The 21192-nt window shown below is 34.5% G+C and overlaps 2 protein-coding genes across 5 annotated transcripts; one reads left to right on the top strand and one right to left on the bottom strand.

The window, feature by feature from the left end:
- Positions 1 to 3277: 3277 nt before the first annotated feature.
- Positions 3278 to 13952, bottom strand: LOC139088541 (sodium-coupled monocarboxylate transporter 1-like). 4 transcript variants are annotated; one of them, XM_070637806.1, is made up of 5 exons: positions 10495 to 10574; positions 7613 to 7823; positions 6524 to 7142; positions 4492 to 5674; positions 3278 to 4435 (listed from the first exon to the last, which is right to left on the bottom strand). In XM_070637806.1, exons 1-4 carry the CDS (start codon positions 10498 to 10500, stop codon positions 4522 to 4524), a joined length of 1989 nt encoding a protein of 662 aa, XP_070493907.1. In that variant the 5' UTR covers positions 10501 to 10574; the 3' UTR covers positions 3278 to 4435; positions 4492 to 4521. The 4 variants fall into 4 exon arrangements, with proteins under 4 accessions (XP_070493907.1, XP_070493909.1, XP_070493906.1 ...); XM_070637808.1 differs by lacking the exon at positions 10495 to 10574 and adding an exon at positions 13806 to 13952 and having other exon boundaries at positions 3278 to 5674; XM_070637805.1 differs by having other exon boundaries at positions 3278 to 5674; positions 10495 to 10572.
- Positions 13953 to 16424: 2472 nt separating this feature from the next.
- LOC139088540 (uncharacterized) lies at positions 16425 to 20702 on the top strand. The gene is made up of 3 exons (XM_070637804.1): positions 16425 to 17997; positions 18090 to 18159; positions 18330 to 20702. Exons 1-3 carry the CDS (start codon positions 17995 to 17997, stop codon positions 20657 to 20659), a joined length of 2403 nt encoding a protein of 800 aa, XP_070493905.1. The 5' UTR covers positions 16425 to 17994; the 3' UTR covers positions 20660 to 20702.
- The last annotated feature ends 490 nt before the right edge of the window (positions 20703 to 21192 follow it).

The following is a 21192-nucleotide window of genomic DNA, read 5'->3' as shown; positions in this document are numbered from 1 at the left end:
CAAAGAAAATGTCATTAGATGACAGTAGGTCTAGTTACTAGACATTATGTCAAATTGTCCACTCAGGATTGTCTCTTTTCCACTAAATTTGATTGCAAAACTAATTTTGGTTCTGCTGGGAAGCAATTGAGTCAAAAATTGGGAATCAAGCACACATAAAGTCTGATTCCACATGGAACTGGCATCAACATGACCTCTATATGACACCATATGCCATCCAAGTGACTTAATAGGTGACCAAAGAACTCATGGAAAGGGGCTGATGATTACGGTACTTTTGCACTTGATATTAGAAATTTGTAGATCATAGCCGACAATAGAGTCTTCTTCAGGTTCCATAATAGGATGACCATAGATCACTATTGATATGTAAGGTCAACAAGGTAGGGTAACAAGTACAGTAGGTGCGTAAAAAGATACTTAAAGCCTAAGGGCAAAGTGGAATTAGGGGGTGGGTGGTGTATTCTGAATACAGATGGAAGGCTGGCTGTAAGAGGCTCTGAATACGCTCCTTAGGTATGACTGGGTAAGAAATTGTAGACATCACTAATTGACATCCCCATCATCAAGCATAGAGCATTAAAGTGTAAACAAATTAAGCAATTTAAACAAGAGTTGTAGTCAATATAAATTAATTTAAACTCTTTTTCCCATCTACGCTACTCAATTTTTCCATTACACTCTCGAGAACAATTTTATATTTTCATCAGTCAATAAGGCTACTCAATAATGCTGCAGACATACATATGAGCAGCAGCTCTTTTTTTTTTGAAAATTATTTGCATACTCAGTGAAAATTGAATCAAAATTATAAAGTTCTATAAATGAGAACTTTTTTTTCAATTAAATTATTAATGCTCATATTTGTGAAGAGCTCACTTGAAGGGCTTTAATTTAATTTATCATATGTGCTGGATATTTTTCTTTTTTTTGGTTGCATGGAAATAAAGCAGACGCTTTTTTGTTTGGAATACAGCAGATAGTGCGCTTTAAAGTGGATTTTCAAGTGATAGGGTGAGGATGTAGGGGATGAAGGGGATGTAGGGGATGTAGGGGATGTAGGGGATGTAGGAGATGTAGGAGATGTAGGGGAAGTAAGGGATGTATGGGATCTAGGGTATGTAAGGGAGAAGGGATGTAGGGTAGAGTGGATGTGTATGAAAGGAGATGTAGGGGAGACGGGATGTAGGGCAGACGGGATGTAGGAGAGAGGGGATGCAGGGGAAATGGATGAAGAGGAAGGGGGTGTAAGGGGGTGTGTGGTGAGGTGTTTAGTTTGATAATTGACCCCATCCTCAACTCCTCCTGTTTTAAGTGAATTCCTTCAAATTCCTGCAATTTTTCGAATATTGACTCGATTCCCAACATAAGGGGGTATAGGGGGAAGGGGTACTAATTCTTTGACACCACTGCTAAACATCCCCCAATCGCAAAAAAGCCCCCAAACTCCCATAAAGTTTAAAAAATCATCACAAATTTATATTAAATTTACTGCTGATAAAAATACACATCCATCAAACTTAATTACTCACTGAGCTGTGATTCCGGAAAGATTATTAAATCATCTGTCGAATATCATGTCAAGTAACATGAATGTTATCTATACATATATCCACATAGCCAGTGGTTTTTCCTCTATATAAAAATTTATTTTTAGTTTAGTTCATCATTTAAGGCATAGTGCATTGTTGTGTCTACATACTTTACCTACTCACCACATCCACACCGTTCCTTTGCTCAATCAAACATTCATCATGTGTGGTAGCAAAAATAGACTTTTTTTTTGCACCTTCATTCATTTAATCGTTGAAAAGGTTTTTCGTTCGATTAATTGAAACATCAGCGTTTGATAAAAAAAAAAAGGCATGTGGATGTGGATTTTTATGTACGGAGAAGTTTATTGAGAAGATTGATGGCTTTTGCTTCGTGTATATCAACTTAATTTGATCAAAAGGAAAATAAATTTCCTTCCTCCCCGTTCACTCATACGACATCAAAATGTTTTCGTACGGTTGTGGATGGATGGGAGGGAGGGGTTGTGCTCAGGTGGGTGACTTTGCGGATTTGGATTTGATTTGAATTTGTATGGAATATTTTAAGTAAATTTAGATTCTAGGTTTCTAGATGCTAGTCTGGAAACGCCAATTTTGGGTGTACAGTCCGTCGAAGGCAGCAGAAAGACCCAAGAATGCAATGGAACCCAAGGCTGCTCTCTATGATGATTGCTTGATATTGACAAGTCAATTCTATTGTCTCATGTTCGAATTTTTCATGCTGCACTTTAAGTTTTTGGCCCGTTCCTTAATCCAATGTTACCCAGAACTCCAATTTTGTCTTCATTTCGTATATTAAGCAGTAAATGCATCTAAATTTTTTAAAACTGAAAAAATTAGAAATGGTAAGGATTCGAACTACCAGTTTTCGAGTTAGGACACAAGAATCGAGCCAAAGAACTTGCTGATTACTCTGCAGAGCAACTAAACTGTTTTGACTTACTAGACTATGTACTTCGCTGACCGTGTAGATCATCGGACTTCATGCCCTCTCTTAGTTGGGATCAAAAACAGGCTCTAACGTTTACTACCCTTTGTCGATTCCCCATCCCAAATGCTTAACTGTCTCTATACACTATTTTGACTATGGGCGGCATATTGTCATAGTCTAGGTGAAAGGCTAGCAACTCTCAGGGGGAGGGAAAAGAGAGTCGATCAAAAGCCGATTTTCCACTTTACGTAATAAGTGATCAATCCCTAATTCAAATCCATCATCTCTAAAAATACCCCCAATTACACCCTTTACATTATTCACAATATGTTTGAGGTGCAAAGGTGTAAAATTTTTCAATAAAGCGAGGATTTATAGATGATAGGAAGTTTTATGTACTTTATGTTCCATGATTATGTTAAACATCTACTCCTGTATACATACAGACATAAATTTGTTGTCGTAACATTTTCATGATTAAATGTGCAGTCAAAAAGGAAAAAAGAGTAGAATGAGTAAAGGAAGTTGAAAGGTAAGCAAATTGAAGATGATTTGGAAACGATAAAGTTGGACGATAAAATGGATTTACGTACGTGATGTAGTGAATTTTATTAAGTGCTAAATCTGTTGGAACTATAAAGACTTTTATTTTATTTATTTATTTGGGGATTTAAGTTGTGATTTTGGTTGGAAGGCATTGGAACTAGATTTGATTATTTTGTAAAATTAATGCATATTTTATTGATTTAATAAAGGAACATATTAATTTCAAAATTACATAATTACAGTTCTAGCTAATAAATTCTTATAATTACATGTAGTATGATCCATCACAGATTGTTTGGAAATACACAACATTTATTAAATTATACATAAAAGTCGTTAACTTAAGGGTCATTCATAAATGACGTCAATCTAAAATTGAGAATTTCAGACTTCCTCGTCCTCTCTATCACATAAAAATCATACATCATTGTATGCAAGTTTCAATCAGCATTAATCAATCTCTTCCCTAACAATTAAACATCATTTATGAACGACCCCTGTCCTACATAATCCTAAAATCCAAATTTACACCTCAACTCCCATAATTCATGAACGTAGTAAGCTAACGACACTAACAGTAGCTAGAGTTCTTGAGCACTCGATGGCAACTCTCTATCTACGTCATTAGACCCCATAGACTTATTTGTCCCTCTCTGACTATTTTTTGGGTATTACCCGGTATTTATGTTAGTTAGAACTAGAAGTCGAATTGGATTTTGTGTGGTTTAAGGTGATTTTTGTACGTATATAGGCTGAAGAGCTCATGGATGGAAGGATTTGAGAGAGATAGTGTTGGTCCTGATGTTGGGAGTTGGTAAGCGCACTTGCCAGCTTTTCAGTAAGCATAGGAATCTTCTTGAAGCTGGAGTCAGACTTGGCAGGACTCCACTGTGGAGTTGCCTCCTTTAAAGTCCGGGACTCCCTAAATTCTGTCAACTCTGACTGGGACTATCTCTGGCCACCAATTTCTGTTGATCTGACAGAAAAAGTATGATTCTGAATAACGGGTTCTAAGTGGGACTCGTACCCATGTTCAACGATTTATGGTGGAATGCTCCTATCACTGAGCTATCTGGGGGCTACTCGACTATATGACAAAGTGACACTAATGAAGTATACATTTTCTGTATCCCCCTTAATACTGTATTCTCATTGATAAGCTATTCCAAAAATCCAATTCAAGCAACTTCCAATATCAAATGCTATATTGTCACTATCAACAGCTTCCATCCTTGAGCTCTCAGGTCGCCTGGATGATCTCAGGGGCGTATTCAATACGTATACAGGAAGAAGGACGTTTTTTGAGGTCAAACCTCAAGGAAGACTTGTTCAGTCTGTCATATGAAGTAAATAAATCATCATTGTACCCACAAAATCCAAATCGACATCCAGCACTGCTATTAAACTTAAAAAAAATCTATATTAATCATTTTTGTTCCAAAAATATTTCTTAGTTTATACTTATAAGCATAACAATGAGCTACAATTTAATCACACATCCTCTAATTTTCTATACTTTTCACATTCGTGCATCTGATTATGAACATCAGACACAACATGAGTTATATTTGATCCATTCATACTGCTATCTTTAGTCTCTTCACTTTTAATGTCAAATGCATAGTTATCATGCTCGACTATAACATTCGACTTGCCTTTCGGACTATGTTTCTGCAATGAATCTGTAAGTTGATGCTCATCGGAGAACAAGTAACAATATCCAGGAAATACTTTTGTTAATTTAAATACAAATTGATGGATATACTTTGACTCGTATGCATCGTCCTTTGACATTGTCAATAAGCTTACAATTGAGCCAATTACAACTGTTATGCATGTCCCTATGCAGCTATAATACATGTAGGATATTGAAAATATTTCATTAAGAAGATTTTGTAGTGGTGCAGCAGTGCTTTGCATTAATGCTGACTTTGTTGTATTTTCCATCCAATGATCAACAACAATTGGATTATTATGTGATAAATTGATCAGCATTGACATTGCTGGTGCTTGAATGTCACTTGAGAATGTAGCATTTGTACATCCAGTGATTGATGTCTCAAGGAACTGCACACTTTTGTCAACTTGTAAATGTCCAAATGTAATTGACAATATAATCAAATGTGACATAATCATGCCGACAGATGCTCCCTTCCAATTCGCAAATGGCACTAAAATAGCTAGTAGAAATACGCCAAGTAATGGACCACTCGTTGCACTTGTCATTAATTGTGCACTTTCTATGACGCCAGACAGTAATTGTACTGAAAATCCCACACCCATTATCATTAAGCCGTAAACAGATCCGATGAATTTGATTATCTTTAGTTGCTTTTTGTCAGGCATACCTTTAAATTGCGGTAAGTGCGACAAAAAATCTTCCCATGTAACTGTAGCTAATGAGTTGAGATTTGATACGTTAAGTATCAATGCGCTGTTAAAAAGTGTCGACAAAAATATTCCAATAAGTCCGGGTATGAATGAATATTTATCCTGGATGTAAAATGGAAGTATTGCATCAGCTGACTTTGTATATCCAAATTTTAGTGGATCACAGTCAGAATATACTGAGTAAATGCACATTCCAACGATCCATGACAGTGAGAATAAGAAGATTATGACTGGAATGTTCAGCATGAGCATCCTGAAATTAAGAATAAATTTAATTAAAAAAAAAGATGAAAACTTTTATGGATTTGAAGCTTGAGTTACACAAGTGTTTCTGCCGAACTGTCTCGCCATTGGCTCGATCTTTTCAATGACATTGAGACATGATCGACATCATTTCGATTTCACGCAAAAGGTACGTGACTTTGGCACTTGTGTCAATATTAGGATGTAAATTCAATCGATTTAGTTCAATAAAATAGTTAATTCGACCCCAATACCCAGAATATGCTGCTTCCATTGATGAATGCCGAGTAATATTCCTCAAAAGTATGAAACAGGGGTGTAGTCGGGGATGTTTTGAGGAAAGGAGGGGGGAGGGATGGATTGCAAAAATTTAGAGGGGGGTGACCGGGTATTATTTTACGAAAAACCCTAACAGATTGAAAAATGTCCCCTAAAAGGGAAGGGGTAGCCCCAAACCTCTCCATCCCCTCCTTTCCGCTAAATACTTAACTAACTAGAGTATCTTGAGCGCCCATCTTCAGAATTTTCGGCTTCATATGGCTTCACAAAATGGCTTCACAAAATGGCTTCACATGGCTTCCGTTCTTGTATCAGCAAAGGAATTGGGTGTTTATAATATAGATGGGTTCTAGGATTTGAATAATTGAAGAATTTTTCCCCAAAAAGGCATTGGGGAAGATGGGTTCGACCTCCTAACCTACCCCACTCCCTCCTAAATACACCCTTTGACAAAGACCCTTCCTTATAAAATAATATAATTCAACCCTAACATATTGAACAATTTTTCCCAAAAACGAAGGGGAGTTGACCCCCATGACCCCCCTCCCCCCCAGTACCCCTCTCAAAATAAGACACTCACCTCGTAACTTGCTTAATGCTCTTCATACTCAAATATCGTTGAACAAAATTTTGCTGACATCCAAACAAACTCAATGACATAAACAGCTGCCCGAGCCATGCACTTGTCGTATCAACTCTGGTCTTCATGCTTCCAGTAAAATTGAAAAAATTTAACCGGCCTGAGTCATAATTCTCTTTCAATACATCCGTAACACCACCGGCAATTATTGTTGATTGTATTATAATCGCCACAGAAACTACAATCGTGACAACAACTTGAATGACGTCAGCTGTAATTGCTTGTTTCAGACCACCCAATAAATTGAATAAAATACTGATTATTGTAATTGCAAGAAGTGACATCCATATGGGAATTCCAATTATTGTGTAAAGTGCTACTGTTGGTGTGAAGACAGTGACACCGAGATTCAGTATAGAACGAAATATGTATGTTCCTGAAGCAAGACATCGTACAAGTCGACTGTTGAATCTTAGTTCAATGTACTGATATACGGATGTAATACCGAGATTAAAGTAGACCGGAATAAATACAAATGCAACAATTGGATATGCTGTCACCATGCCGTATAGGGTCTCCCACATACCGGCACCTCTGTAGAATTGCTCGCTTGGGAAGCCTGTGGATGGAATTAGAGGAATTGATGTTAATGATGTTTTTGGAATTGCAAGAATTTGAATTGTGAAAGTACGTTAAAATTTGAATTTTGAAAATACGTTGAAATTTGAGTTTTGAAAAATCGTTGAAATTTGAATTTTACATTCAATATTTCATAGCACATTGAGATTCAAATTTTTAAAATTCGTTAAATTTTGAATTTTGAAAATTCGTTAAAATTTAAATGTTGAAAATACTGTAATTCAAGCTTGTTATTTTGAATCATATCACAGCAAGTGCATTGGAAGTGCCGCAAATATTTCGCGAATTATACAGAACATAACTTTCATTTCCATTATTTTCAAAATTCACATATTATTAGTTCCAGTATAATCTTTTTTTTTCTAGAAACTTAATAATTCCATATGATTGACACATTCCATATTTTGCACTATTTTCAGTCACTAACTACACTAAAAAAAATGTTCTCACCTAGAAATGACCGCACACCAAGCGTTCCTCTCGCAATTGACAACATCATTGACACAGCCGAGACAGCACCAGTCGCAAACACATAATCAGCCTTAGTTCTTGTCTTTTTCTTGCCAAAAAATCTACTCCATAATGGTATGACTGTTGTAGCAGCCACAACAATAATAAAAAGTAGATAATCGCTCAGTAAAAGATAAAAATTCCTTGCCATCTAGAAATAAAATGAAATAAAACGAAGATCAGCAATGATTTTTTATCCGAAATCGAGCAAAACGATTTGTTGTTTTAAGCCGTAATTTGCTCATCGTCTGTACGAAACAGAACAAAAAAGTTTGTAATTGGAATTAGCATCACGACACTTAATATTCTGTGTAATTGTATTGCTTGGCTTATTACAATGTAACATATACATATATTCACGTAGTATTGATGATGTGAATCAGCTGACAATAAGCAGTTTAGCGATACATGTTTATATTAAGTGGCGTGCTGTTATGGATAAAAAAAAATTGTTATCGTACATACTGGAGATTGGAACTGATTGTTTTGAGTAATTATTAAATTTTAATTATGTTTTTGTTTACGTTTTGATGACTAAATTTACTTTGTTTTTTGTGCTACATTAATCACTGATCAGCACTAATGATAATGCATGCCTGCCTGTTATTGATTTATTGCTTATAGTTCTTAAAAAAAGCTTTTAACTTTTTATGAATTTAAAATTCTCAGAAATTCCAACTTTGCATCACTCAATTGTCAATCAGACACTGAGACAGGTAAGCTATCGGAGTTCATCACTGGAACAATCTCAAATTGCCAACTAATTGTGTGGAAAAATTATATTTAACAGAAAATTTATTATTCCATAAAACGGATTCTCGAGTGGGACTTGAACCCACGTACTACAATTTACGATCGAATGTATCATTCATTGAGCTATCTGGAGCTATTAGACTGAATGGCAAAGTGCGGTATATAAATTATACATTTTCTGTGTCCAATTTTCCTAACAGACTGCAAGCACACTCATCTAAATGAGTATACCAATGTGGATACAGTGCCGATATCAAGTCGACTGACCAGTGACTAACTTTTCTATGCCATGACTGACCTATACAATGCCTGTGGTATCTTTAGAATGACTATTGAACTAAGAACATGTCCACTAATGGAATCTGCAAATCTATTCCATGTCTTACGGCATGCTATTTCGGAATAGCATAAATGGAAAATGAGCTTACGCACCCTATTTGCATTGACCTATATCTATGCTCAATTTTGTTAGCAGGCTCCTTGTCTGTACGAGTTTACTACTTCACTTCTATTGAGGCCATTCTAGGAATTGAAACAAAATTGATAAAAATGTGATTTACGGAATCCCCAATATTTTTCAATGATCTGTTTTTGAGCATTTAAATTTGATATTTCATCAAATTTCACACCACTTAATTTCACAAACTTTAATGAGTCACTCATGGCTATTTATAATTTTTTGACAAGCTTTCTGGATTTGTTGCGAAATCAAAATTGCGGAAATGATGCAAAAATTTTGTTTTTCATCATTGAATGACGTCCACTATATATGAAAATGTGAGGCAAAAATGGTCTAAGAACACATGGGGTCCAAGAACTCGTGAAGGGAAGCTGCTGATAGAGATAGCAGGGCACATGGTATGGGTAATTGACAGATGAAAGCAAGCTATAGAGTCAGCTTTAGGAGGCGTCTAAGAGAGACTATGGATCGCAATAGATCTTTATGACCAGGAAAGCAAAAGGCAGGGACGTAGCCCGAATTTGCAGTTTTTTCATGACTAGAGTCTAGCAAAATGAAGAATTTTCTAAACATAGAAGGAGATTATGACTTCCCAGAATACGCCTCTGATAGGTGATACGGTTTGAAACTTTATGACAATTTCTGAATTGTTGACAAATGTGGAAGGAGGGGGATGATCTCTAAAAAACTCTATATTTTTGCGTCCCGTAACAAGTGAACGACGCCCATGGTAAAAGTTGTATGATAATTTAGAACAATCAAATTTTTAAAACACTTTCAAGGGCACAGGAAGGAGGAACTTTTTAAAAACAATCACACTATTTAGGTGCTCGAGGACATAATTTAATAATTGTAGCTGTATATTCACTTTCAAAATTTCCAAACTAATTTTTAAATTGATTAAACCCGATCGACACACGTTGATGTTGTCACCATAGTGCTGAAAAGACAATTCCTTTTGAATCCAGGTATAACATAGCTTGTAGTAGACTGCAAACTAAGATGCACCCCATAATTCTGCCTTCTCGGTGCTATGGTGACAACAATCTCAACATGTGCTGATCGGTAAAGTCACACAAATTTTTAAAAGTCCTTCATAATTTCCACCAGACAATAAAATTTTGCACCTGTTCAATAACCTCAAGTTATTGTCTTTATATAACATATTACCGAAAACTAATTTTAGATTATTTCACTATAGCTATATATGTACCTTCCTATTGAAAATAAAATTCTGTCTGTGCTGATTAAACTAATCATTATATCAAGAGAAACTAAATTGTAATGAACGAAATTCGTAGCTATATATGGTTATTTTCATTTTTTTGTGTAAGGTATAGATTGTTTGAGGTGTGGACACTCGAATTTCGCAAAAAGTCCCGTTGGACTGGAAGAGCTCCTTCCTTTGATGTGGAAGGCAGGGGGATTACTTATTATGGTTAAGATGTGTGTGTGTGGAGGGAGGGGTTGGTTTGGGTATTGTGTATATGAAAAATCTAGTCCAACTTAAGCTTCAGAAATTTAAATTCTAAAAAACCGTTAAACGATAAAATCTATAATCGTCAATTATTCATCGACTTAATTGCTTTACAAGCTTTAATATTCTTACCCGCATATTGTGCCTAACCAGTATGTACAGGAATAGAACAGAAAATTCTCAATTAAACTAAAAAATTACTCGAGTAGTCTAGTCTTTTCTGACTACGAACGTGCTCAACGACAATAGTCATGTGAAAACTACGTAGTAAAATTGTATTTTTAGGTAAAAAATAGCTTTGAAGGCCACAAAACCTACATGCTGTTTAAGCCGTCTCTTATTTGAACATAAGTATATAGTTCCCCAATTTTACTATCAATAATACAGAAATAACTTAAGAATAATTCAGTTCCAACTGTTTAAATTTTGAAAAAAAGTCTGAATTGACGATGATTAATTGTCTGTTGGATAGACTACAGCATAGCAAGTTCATGGAACTAAAACAGTGTCTAAACTTCGTCAAACTATACTTTTTTTTTGTGTACACGACTAAAAAAAATCCGAATGATTTTTTTTCCATGCAACTCATTCATTTAGTCATTCATTCATGAGTACTGCTCGTCAGCAGCAAGAGTGAAAACAATGAGAATTAAAACAAATTGCTAGTTTCCATTATCAATGAATGTATCTTAAAATTATTAGATCAGTCATTGACGATATCAATTGAAGTAGGAAATAGACTTACGTGCGCTAAACAAATTTGCATTATTATCTTCAATAGCTTTAATTGCTTATTAAAAAAAATAAGATGGAAAAAAACTAGAATGGAACTTTTTCTTTTTTTTATGATAAGTTGAGGAATTAGGGCATTATGCTGACGACACTAGTGCACGTGATTAGGTGAATACTTGAGAGGGCTAATTGAGGCACATTTTTATGGTGAAAAATGAAATTTGGATGGATTATAGGGTTCGGGTGTGGAACAAGTACCTAGTATGACTCTGAATAGCATGCAGTGAGAAATATCATATGTCTATAGCAACAACAAGTAAGGTCTCGTTAAAAGAACTTTTTTTTAATTATGTAATACTAAGAAGAGATACTAGAAGCGGTAACCAGTGAAAAAGCCAGCTTTAAGCGCCAACTAAGAGATGTCATGGATCACACTTGATCTGTACGGTCAGTGGTCAAGTCTACCAATGCTATTTTAAGTGCTATGTAATTTTCGAATGTTTCCTACGACAATGAAGTGCCTTAGCGACTATCCCAGATCTTTTGTAAGCCACATGAATTTTAAAGTCCATTTGGAATCCATGTGAACTCCATAAAGACTTCTCCTCTAACATATATTGTGTTATTCAGGTAGTTTGCGCCGTTCGGTTGTAGATCGTGATGAAATTAGTAATCTATGGATGACTATTAGTCGAAAAGACAAGCGCATAGAGCGATGAATGACAAAGATCTGTTCCTATGCTTAGGAAGTGGTGACTGTGACATACTCTATGACATGGGTTTGTTCGGGTTGGAGGTCAAACAGCCCCTCTTCGCTCCTCTTTTTGGAAAAATTGGGTTTTTTATGAAAAAAATTCTAAAATATCGCGATTCATAAGAACTTCTTGAACACGTGGGGCATAACCATTGGGAGGTGTATATGCTACCTCCCCGAAGAAGGTAGACTATCACTGCTCTTCAATCACTTTGTTAGTTTCTTAGGAAGGACCACCAAATGACTAACAATAATAAAATTCGACATTAATTTCCTATAATTTTAATCTAGCTCTAAACATTTCCTATAAATTTTCCTATAAAATGACATTAAACTATAGATCAATTGACTCATTGTATGAAATAACATAATTTTTGTTTAAACAGTTGTAAACAGCCTGAGGATAAACATGTTGACAGCTTTAATATGACGTAGAAGTCATGTGAAAAGCTAGCTGACCGAAAATGTTTGTAAAATATGAAATAAAGACATTATAAAGTATAAGAAAGTAAATATTAAAAGTGTGCAATATTCACACTTAGTAGTCAATTAGAAATGTGATAATTAAGACCGTTTAACGCTAGACATGGATATACAAATATTATATTGTGAATATCAAAATAAACTTGGCATTAATAATGTCTGCATGGATAAGAACTTTTAGTGTTTGTTAGTAAGTTTAACATATGCTTTTTTTGAAGATATGCTTGCTAATTGGATATATTTGATTAAATTGATTAGACGTGAATTATCACACGCAGTTCCACTTGGAAATTTTATGACTAATATTTGCTATTTTTCTATGTGAATTTTTTAACATATTTTTTTTTTTTATCAAATAACTGTTTAACTTTTAAATGTTTATGAATCATATGTATGTAGTGACTGAGTAAATGTTTTTCTTATTTATCAAAAAAACTTCTGTTTCTGTCTAGTGTCAGTACATACTAATAGGGTGATTATCGACATTTTTTAATGTTTGACACATTTTCCGGGTTGAAGAAAATTTCAAAATTTTAAGATTTGTTGAATTTTGAGAAATATTTGAAAATTGACATTTTTGTCTAAGGGAACTTAGATTTTTGATGATAATTTGATGGAAAATGATTAAAAAGCAATAAAAAAGATTTTAATTACTTTATAAATTTGCTTATAAGTGTTTCAGAGTGTGGTGTAATTTTCTTTTAATTACATTTTAATTTGTATTAATAATTTTCATCTTCTAAAAGAAATTTCAAATTTTCAAGAAATTTCAAATTTTAAAGAAGTTTCAAATTTAAAAGAAATTTCAAATTTAAAAGAAATTTCAAATTTTTAAGAAATTTTAAATTTCTTTCAAATTTTAGATTTATAGAAAATTTGAATTTTTTTTTAAATTTCAAATTTAAAGATTTCAAGTTTAAAAGAAATTTAAAAAGAAATTTCAAATTTAAAAGAAATTTCTTAAAATTCAAATTTAAATAAAAATTCAATCTTATTGAAAAATCTTACTTTTTGAGAAAAAAAAATTATATTCAATTTTAGAATAAAATAATTTAAACTTTAAATTCGAAAAAAGTTTAAATTTTAATTTTTCACGAAAAATTAGAAAATCCAAGATAATTTTCAGAATAAAAAAAAAATTTAAAGTTTAAATTTAAAATGAAATTTTAATTTTAAGTTTCAAATTTGAATTGAATTTAGCAAAAAAAAAAAAATCTTACTTTGAATTTGATATTTGAAAAAAAAAGATTAGTTTTAATTTTAAAATCAATATTTTCAAATTTAATTTTAAAATTAAATTCACATTTAATTTTGTAAAATTTAAATTCGTTTTTAAAATTAAAAATTTTAAATTAAAAAGAAAAATTAAATTTTATTTTTAAATTAAAAATTTTCTTAATTTTTAAAAAAATAATTCAAAATTTTCGATATTTTAACTACACTTGATTTATTTCTCTCGAAGTCAGCCACTCACCTTGTTTAATTTAAACTAAATTGTCTAGACTTAGTTTTGTTTTGATACTTTAACAAACTTTCCAACTTAATTTCAAAATTCCTTTAAATTTTCAATATTTTATATATTTTTTTATAGATTTGTGTTCACTATCACCTCACATTTATAAATGAGCTGAAGATAGCTTTTATGTGAACATTTTCAGCTGCTTTGCTTCTTCTTACGTTCAAGTTTTTTTTTTTCTTCTCTCCACTATACGTCAATATTACTTCTTGACTGCCGTTAACTAGTAAAGAGTAAGTGAAGAAACAGTTTTGTTAAAAGATCTCGTGATTTTGGGTAAGTACATTTGTAAATACATGTACATGTTTAGAAGAAATGAAGACGTTGGAATTCTGTAGAAATTTAATATTTTCTTCGAAATTGGAAGTGAATTTTTGATGATCATTGCCGTGAATTTTTTTTAATTGGAGAAGTTTTGTGAGTCATTTTAATCATTTTAGGGGCTTCACTTATTACCCCCCGAGCGTCGCTTGGATATGTATCATTAAAAAACCATAGTTGACCCCTTCCCCCTCCCCCATCGCATTAATTCTATATGCACCCTTCCCAAACCCCCTCTTGCCCCCATTAAATACTGAACAACCAAGACAACAGCTCCTTCCACAATAAATCGACCCCGAATCGAGTTCCTCTGATTTTTAAATTATTAAAAAATCATCACCAATTCCTTACTCAACAATAATTTATTCACTGATTCTTTTTTTCGAAATATGAGAAGTCACGTGAAAATGTATTTTTAGAAAGAGTTTTATGAACCTTTTTGGTGTTAATGAAATACTTTTTTGCTGACCATACTTAACCGGTTATATCAGCATCTCACAAGCATCTTCTAAGTCAGTGGTACTCAAAGTATTTATAGTGAGCAATACAGAATATACAGCAATGCAGAATATATAGCAATACAGAATATTGTTGGAATAATTTGAGGAATTTGTAGAATTTTGAAAAGCAGAACGGATAGAAGGGGGCGTGGGGGTGGTATATGAGTTCCGGAGTAGTCGACCGTTAGTAAGTTTATTCTATATAATATGTTTTCTCGGTATCGGGATCGGGATCAGGATTTTCCGGGCTAAAATTTCAATCCCGATCCCGATCCCGATCCCGAAAATTTATCGGGACCGCTGAGCGCTGTTCAATTTTTGCCACTGCACACCTTCGAAGAAAGCCACAGACTAATGTGTACCACGGTACACAGTTTGAACAACACTGACTTAGATATGTATATAAGATGAGATCTAATGCAGAACCATAAAACAGAGTAAAAGTCACTTGAACGAGTAAACAGGATTTAAACGTATACTGTTGTTTTGTGAGGTTCGAGTTGGATATTGAGTCTATTGGATCGCACATTTGGCAGTGCTCCAATATTCCTTTACGTCACTGAGGCTCATTATTGTTGCGTTGTGTAAATTTCCCCAAGAGTTACTAGGCACAAGGGGGTTGAGTGGTTGGAGTAATTGCATGTCGCGTTGCAGTTTCTAAGTAAGTCACTGAGACTCCCGCTAATAGCTTGTGTCTATGAAAAGGAGGTTTAAAGCTGTATAATAATGACCCCAAGAGCTTTTGAGGACAAACACTGAATAGGGGGTGGTGCAATTGAGCATTACATCTGCATTGAGCATTCCTTACTTACTTCCCTAATTTATACACACGTGGACCCATTGCCGTGTTTGAAAGAACGTCTAAAATCGACTCTATCCTTCAAGAACTTCTGCCAGTTGTAAGCATTGAGCATTGCTTCTCTAAAAGTTTTATTGACCCCCCGTCAAGCTACTGCAGCTGTAAATTATACTAAATATATTAAAAACAATCAATTCTTCTCTAACTGGTCATTATGGTCATTAACATCAAAGCTTGAAATTCTGCAGAAAAGCCATCAATCTTTAATTTGTATTCTTTTGGAACCAACAAAAAAAAGCATGCATAAATATTTTAGACAGTCAAATAAACAAGTTTTTTTGAAAAAGTTATGACTCATATTGACATAAATGATACTATTGAGTGTCTACGTATGAAGGTATTTGGACAGATGCTTTTAAGTTTAAGACACAAAAAATGTTCATAATGAGTAAGTTATTTTATCATGTCATGTAGACAGAAGTTAGGAGAATCCCCTTATCAGAACAATTGCTCATGCAGTGGCATTTCTTGTTTTTTAATGCTTGAATCTCGCGTGAATCTCTTTTTATCTCTAAACATGACATGCTACATCGTCTGATGTCTTTGATTTTTTGGACAAATTACACGTGATTTTTATTGTTTATTGAGCGTGATTCTGAGCATTTTTCATAGTCCGTTGCTGCATGATTGCATACTGAACGATTGATGTTAGTGAAAATTTCAGTTTAAGTGATTTTTTGTGTTGAGAATAGCTGTTATGTAGTGGGATTCGAACCAATAGTAAGCTCTGTACATTCTAAAGACACAACAACGTCATAAGACCTGATGTGCACTGCTTTGTTACAATTCATGTGTACAAGGTTTCGTAAAGAAAGTCATCGAGATATTAGTATATCCTTGTAAACCTAGCGATGAAGTACATTACATGCCAAAGACCTCAAAACTGCACGCAAAACACGAATGCAACACACTTGAAGAATGGACAAGAGAAGAAACAGGCGTAGGGGCAGCTATAGCTGCAGGTATTCAAGAAGAAAAAGGAATTTGTGAATTACACCACCAATGAATGATTATTTGTGAAAAATTAATATTTTATATCTGATGTCTGTCGAGTCCATTTTTAATTAAAGTTTTGCTTCAAAATTAACCGACCCTGATACACAGAAAGCAGAAGCAGAGAAAAAAGGATCAGAAAATAAAATCAATTTGAGAAGTTGACATTTTCATCGATATTTCAGACGTGACACAATGATAAACTTTGTTGATGATACAGTGGCAAAATCAGTATATAAATACATTTATATGAATGTCCGAGCTGTATATAGCTGTTTTGGAACTATGTATTCAAAAAAGCATAAATTCTTAGTTGGGACTCGGCTATTACTGTAACTTCACCTACACCTACCTTTGCTCAAACCCTTAAACCTACCCTTTCCGAAATACATCTGCCTTTCTATACCCAAACACCTATACCACCGCTTATCCGAACCTCTATACCTTCTCTCATCCAAAACTTTTCATCTAATACCCTTGTCCCAGCCACTACACCTTTCAATACTCAAATTCCTGCATCTAACCTTACTTAAAACCTACATCTACCCTTACCCAAACCCAAACCCAAACTCAAACCCTTACACCTCCCTTACCCAGAGAATCCAGCCCCAAACCGTTCTCAGAATGACAGGACTATGGTCTAATGATGGATTGGATCTAAATCCGGCACCATGTCGAATATTAAATACATCAACCAACTTGGCCGTTAAAGATTAAACCATTGATGCAAGATCACAGTTCCTCATCGCACAAGACATTTTAAGCATGTAATCAACATAGCTTTAACCTTGAAAATACCATACAGCATCTATATCAATGACATTTTTTGATATATTACTCGGGATACGATAAGAAAAATAGTCGAAAATATGAAGATAATAATTCTATCCATAAGCACGAATCAGGAATGAAGAAGAATGTGAGTAAGGAGGCAAGAAGAAGCAATATAAAAAAAATACAGCATATGAAAAAGTGAAAAATATTCCTTCATATGAGTAATAAATCAATCTGACAGTGAATGTTCAGTGTGTTCAGAATGGGAAATGTTGTATTTGTCATCAGAGTCGAGAGGAGAAAGTTGCAAGCCTTGATATATACTTTACTTTGTAGATTGATGGCTTGAAAAATTTATTGCCAATGAAGGAGAAAGCAGTACGACAGACTTTAATCTCTTTAAGGATCCACTTTAATGCATCAATAAAATTTTGCCATAATTTTTATGTCTTTTAAACTTCTTCTGTGCTTTATTAATGGATTTTCATGATTCATGTGGGAAAAATTGGATTGGGAATTGAGCATTCAAAGACTGCCTTTGTGCTGTTTGTGTTCAATTACTTTGTAACAAATTTTTCAGTCGCAGTAATCATTGAAATTTTATTTTTCATAAAGAATTTTTGTTTTAATTCTCAAACATTGCAAAATTTCTCATTTATTTCCAAATTGTTGCTGAAAAGTCGTGCAGTCAAGGACGAACATGGTAATTGAATATTCAAATAAAATTGATGTCCATTGGAGATTTTCTGAGAATGAAAATTAATTTTGGTTATTTTTTTCTTCATTTTATTGCAGAACAAGTCAGAAGATTTACAGTCGCGTGTTGGAAGTCGTGGAAGTAGGGAGGATGAGGTTGAGGCTTTGGGTGAGTTTGAATTTGCTTGTAGCTGCAAACTGTAAAATTTGAATAAATTTTGAATTTATTAAACAAAATTCATGTCCGAGCAAGACGATGTAGTTGGTAGAGCACTGTGCTGATGACAATGCGGCAATACCTTCCACTGATCTAACAAAACTCAATTATCTCACTTCCAGCATCATCCAATCGCGCAACAATCGCACTAACTGATGATCTTAAGAATGACTCATTATTAAATCCTCAAAAGGAACGCAGATCGACAGACGGTCATAGAAACTGCAGATGCTCACAGCTTAAAAAGTTAAAGGAGAAAACTCTTGAAAGAATTCGAATGTCGATGGAACTTGAAAATGAAAGGCGTTCTACGATTCCAGATGAAAAGTCCAAAGGATTAGATGATCCTGGAAGGCAAGGTTCCATAAATGAATCTAAAATTGTTGATAATGCTGCTGGATCTACAACAAAAAGTTTGGAACCGAAAGAATCTTTAAGTACAATTAAGTCTAACAGACAAAGCTCCTTAAATGATCAAAGAAACTCAAAAACTATCGATGCTGCTGCTGTAAATACTAAGTCTGATTCTAAAACAGAAAGTTTGGAACCAAAGGAATCTCCAAGAGTCAGTTCCATCAATTCTGACAGACAAAGTTCCTTAAATCAGCAAAGAGACTCAAAAGCTATCGATACTGGTGCTGTAAATGCTGGATCTGGTTCTAAAAGAGAAAGTTTGGAATCTCCAAGAATCAGTTCTATTAAGTCTGAACGACAAAGAGACTCAAAAACTATCGATATTGCTGCTGTAAATGTCAAGTCTGAACCACAAACAGAAAACTTAGCACAAAAGGAACCTATAAGAGTCAGTTCCATCAAATCTCCAAGACAAAGTTCCATAAATGATGATAGAAACTCAAAAACTCTTGATGCTGCTGTAAATATCAAGTCAGACTCTAAAGCAGATAGTCTAAAATCAAAAGAGTCTAAAATATCCAGTTCCAAATTGCCAGCAGAGTCTGAAAAAAGTTCCACAAGTGTCGTGTCTGAAATAAAGACAGACAGCATGATACGAAGAGAATCCAAAAGAATCAGTGCCAAATTGTTAGCTGAGACTGGAAAGCCTTATAGAATATCCGACTTTCCTCCTGTTCGTCAAAGTATTCGAATTTCAATGAATGAGGATGATGACATATTTGAGGACCTTGATAAGTTCCATCAAAAGGAGCAGGAACGAGTTCAGGCTAAAAAATCGTCAAGGGAATCAAGATACACAGAAATTTTTAGTAATGACATTTTTGGATCTATTGAGCAAGATCTTATTGGTGATCAGGACTTACAATATTATACAGCAAGACGGTCGACACTTCCAGTTGCTGAAAATCAGCTACAATCCGCAACAAGACGCTCAACAGCTCCAATTAATGCTGAAGATGGTCTTCAAAGAAGATCAACTGGACGGTCATCGAAGATACAAAGATATACAGAAATCTACGGCAATGACATGATGGGATGCATTTTGGAAGTTCCAAATGACAATGAGGAACCGGTCAAAGATTCAAATAGATCATCAAAGGAGCAGAGATACTCAGACATTTACGACAATGACATGTTCGGAATGCCTGTGGATTTGAGAGAATCTGACGAGTTCCTCAATCGAGATCAGTTGAAATTGGTGACACTTGAGCCTGTAATTTACGTAGAGACACCAGAAGAAGCTAAAAAGTTTTCAAGTCATCTCATCAGGTCAGAGACTGTTGATGCTGCAAGCATGAAATCGTCCATTCAAGAATCAAATTTAGATCCTCGACTGTCTACAAAAGTCCCTGGCAGTGTTGAATTGATCGAGAAAGTTAGTCAGGCATACAGCAGTCGAGGTTCTATAGTCACAATACCTCAAACCAAGTTTGACCACCGAAGATCTACAGTACAGCAAAGATATACAGAAATTTTCGATAACGACATGTTTGGTGGTATTGAGCAGCAGATGGACATGCCAGGAACTCCTAAACAGTCATCATCAGCAGGACAGTCAATTGCTTTAGATCTCCAAAGTCGAGCATCAAAATACTCTAAAATATCCAACAATGACTTATCAGGATTCATAAATGAAGTAACAACAGCTGCAAGTGAAATTGCTGCGTCATCATCCAAAATTAAACAGCAGGATGTGCCAGAACAAGCTCCAACTAGACACTCATGCAGTCAAAAGATAAAAATTTGTTCAGACTCATGCACGTCACATTTGCAGCCACATCAATGCAGTTTAGTGACTCCATTATGTACAGCATCATGTATGACTTGTAAGCCATTCACAGACAGTAATGCACAGTACGATGCTGACGATGAACGTTCATCAATGTTGATACATGGACAAGATCCAGCAAAATCTTCAAGTTCAAGCACAAAACCACAAGAAGATCAGACAATGTCGTCGAAAATTCAAAATCCTGAGCATGTCTGCAGCTGTTATCAAAAGTATCCGGAATTGTTTGATAAAGTATTGTCCAAATAAGCTGATTGTGTCTGAATATTAAAGAAAAGTCTCTAGACTGTAAATCTTTTGTATGTTTTCTTTCTTGTTTGCCCTCAGAGATATTCTGTCCGATAAATGTTAAGGCACAATTTGAAACAGTTGAGAGATTTTTTGAGCCTGAACAAATAAATGCACAAAATGCTCGAAACAAAGAAGAATTTTGTAGGGATAATAAAATATCTTTTAATTCATTCACATTTTCTTTATGTATCCTGACTGAATTAGTAGAGGAGTGGGATGGGAAGTAATGAGCAGTTGGTGGATAGGAAGCGCATTTGGTTGTATATATAGTAAGGATGTCAATTGAATTCTGAAGGAGGAAGATGCTTTGATAGCTCAATTGTCAAGGTGTAGGTCTCGAAAGTTTAGATGCATCTGCTTCTTAGTTGCAGCAATTTAATGACGGGAATTAATACAGACAGGGCCCATTGCCGCGCGTAGGGAATGTCTGAAGACAGCTCAATCCTTCGAAACCTTCTGTCAGTTTGTGATATTAAGGACTCAAGCGTCCT

This window comes from Chironomus tepperi, unplaced genomic scaffold (assembly GCF_022539635.2).
Source record: "Chironomus tepperi strain 1889 unplaced genomic scaffold, CSIRO-AGI_Ctep_v1 contig_163, whole genome shotgun sequence".
Classification (NCBI taxonomy): domain Eukaryota; kingdom Metazoa; phylum Arthropoda; class Insecta; order Diptera; family Chironomidae; genus Chironomus; species Chironomus tepperi.
This window is presented reverse-complemented; position numbering and strand designations above follow the sequence as displayed.

Excerpts from the sequence above, each read along its gene's own strand:
- LOC139088540 (XM_070637804.1), top strand. Across the intron at positions 18,160-18,329 it reads GGATGAGGTTGAGGCTTTGG|CATCATCCAATCGCGCAACA; the intron begins GTGAGTTTGAAT and ends TCTCACTTCCAG.
- LOC139088541 (XM_070637806.1), bottom strand. Across the intron at positions 7,143-7,612 it reads TGGTGTGCGGTCATTTCTAG|GCTTCCCAAGCGAGCAATTC; the intron begins GTGAGAACATTT and ends TTCCATCCACAG. Across the intron at positions 5,675-6,523 it reads AGCATTAAGCAAGTTACGAG|GATGCTCATGCTGAACATTC; the intron begins GTGAGTGTCTTA and ends TCTTAATTTCAG.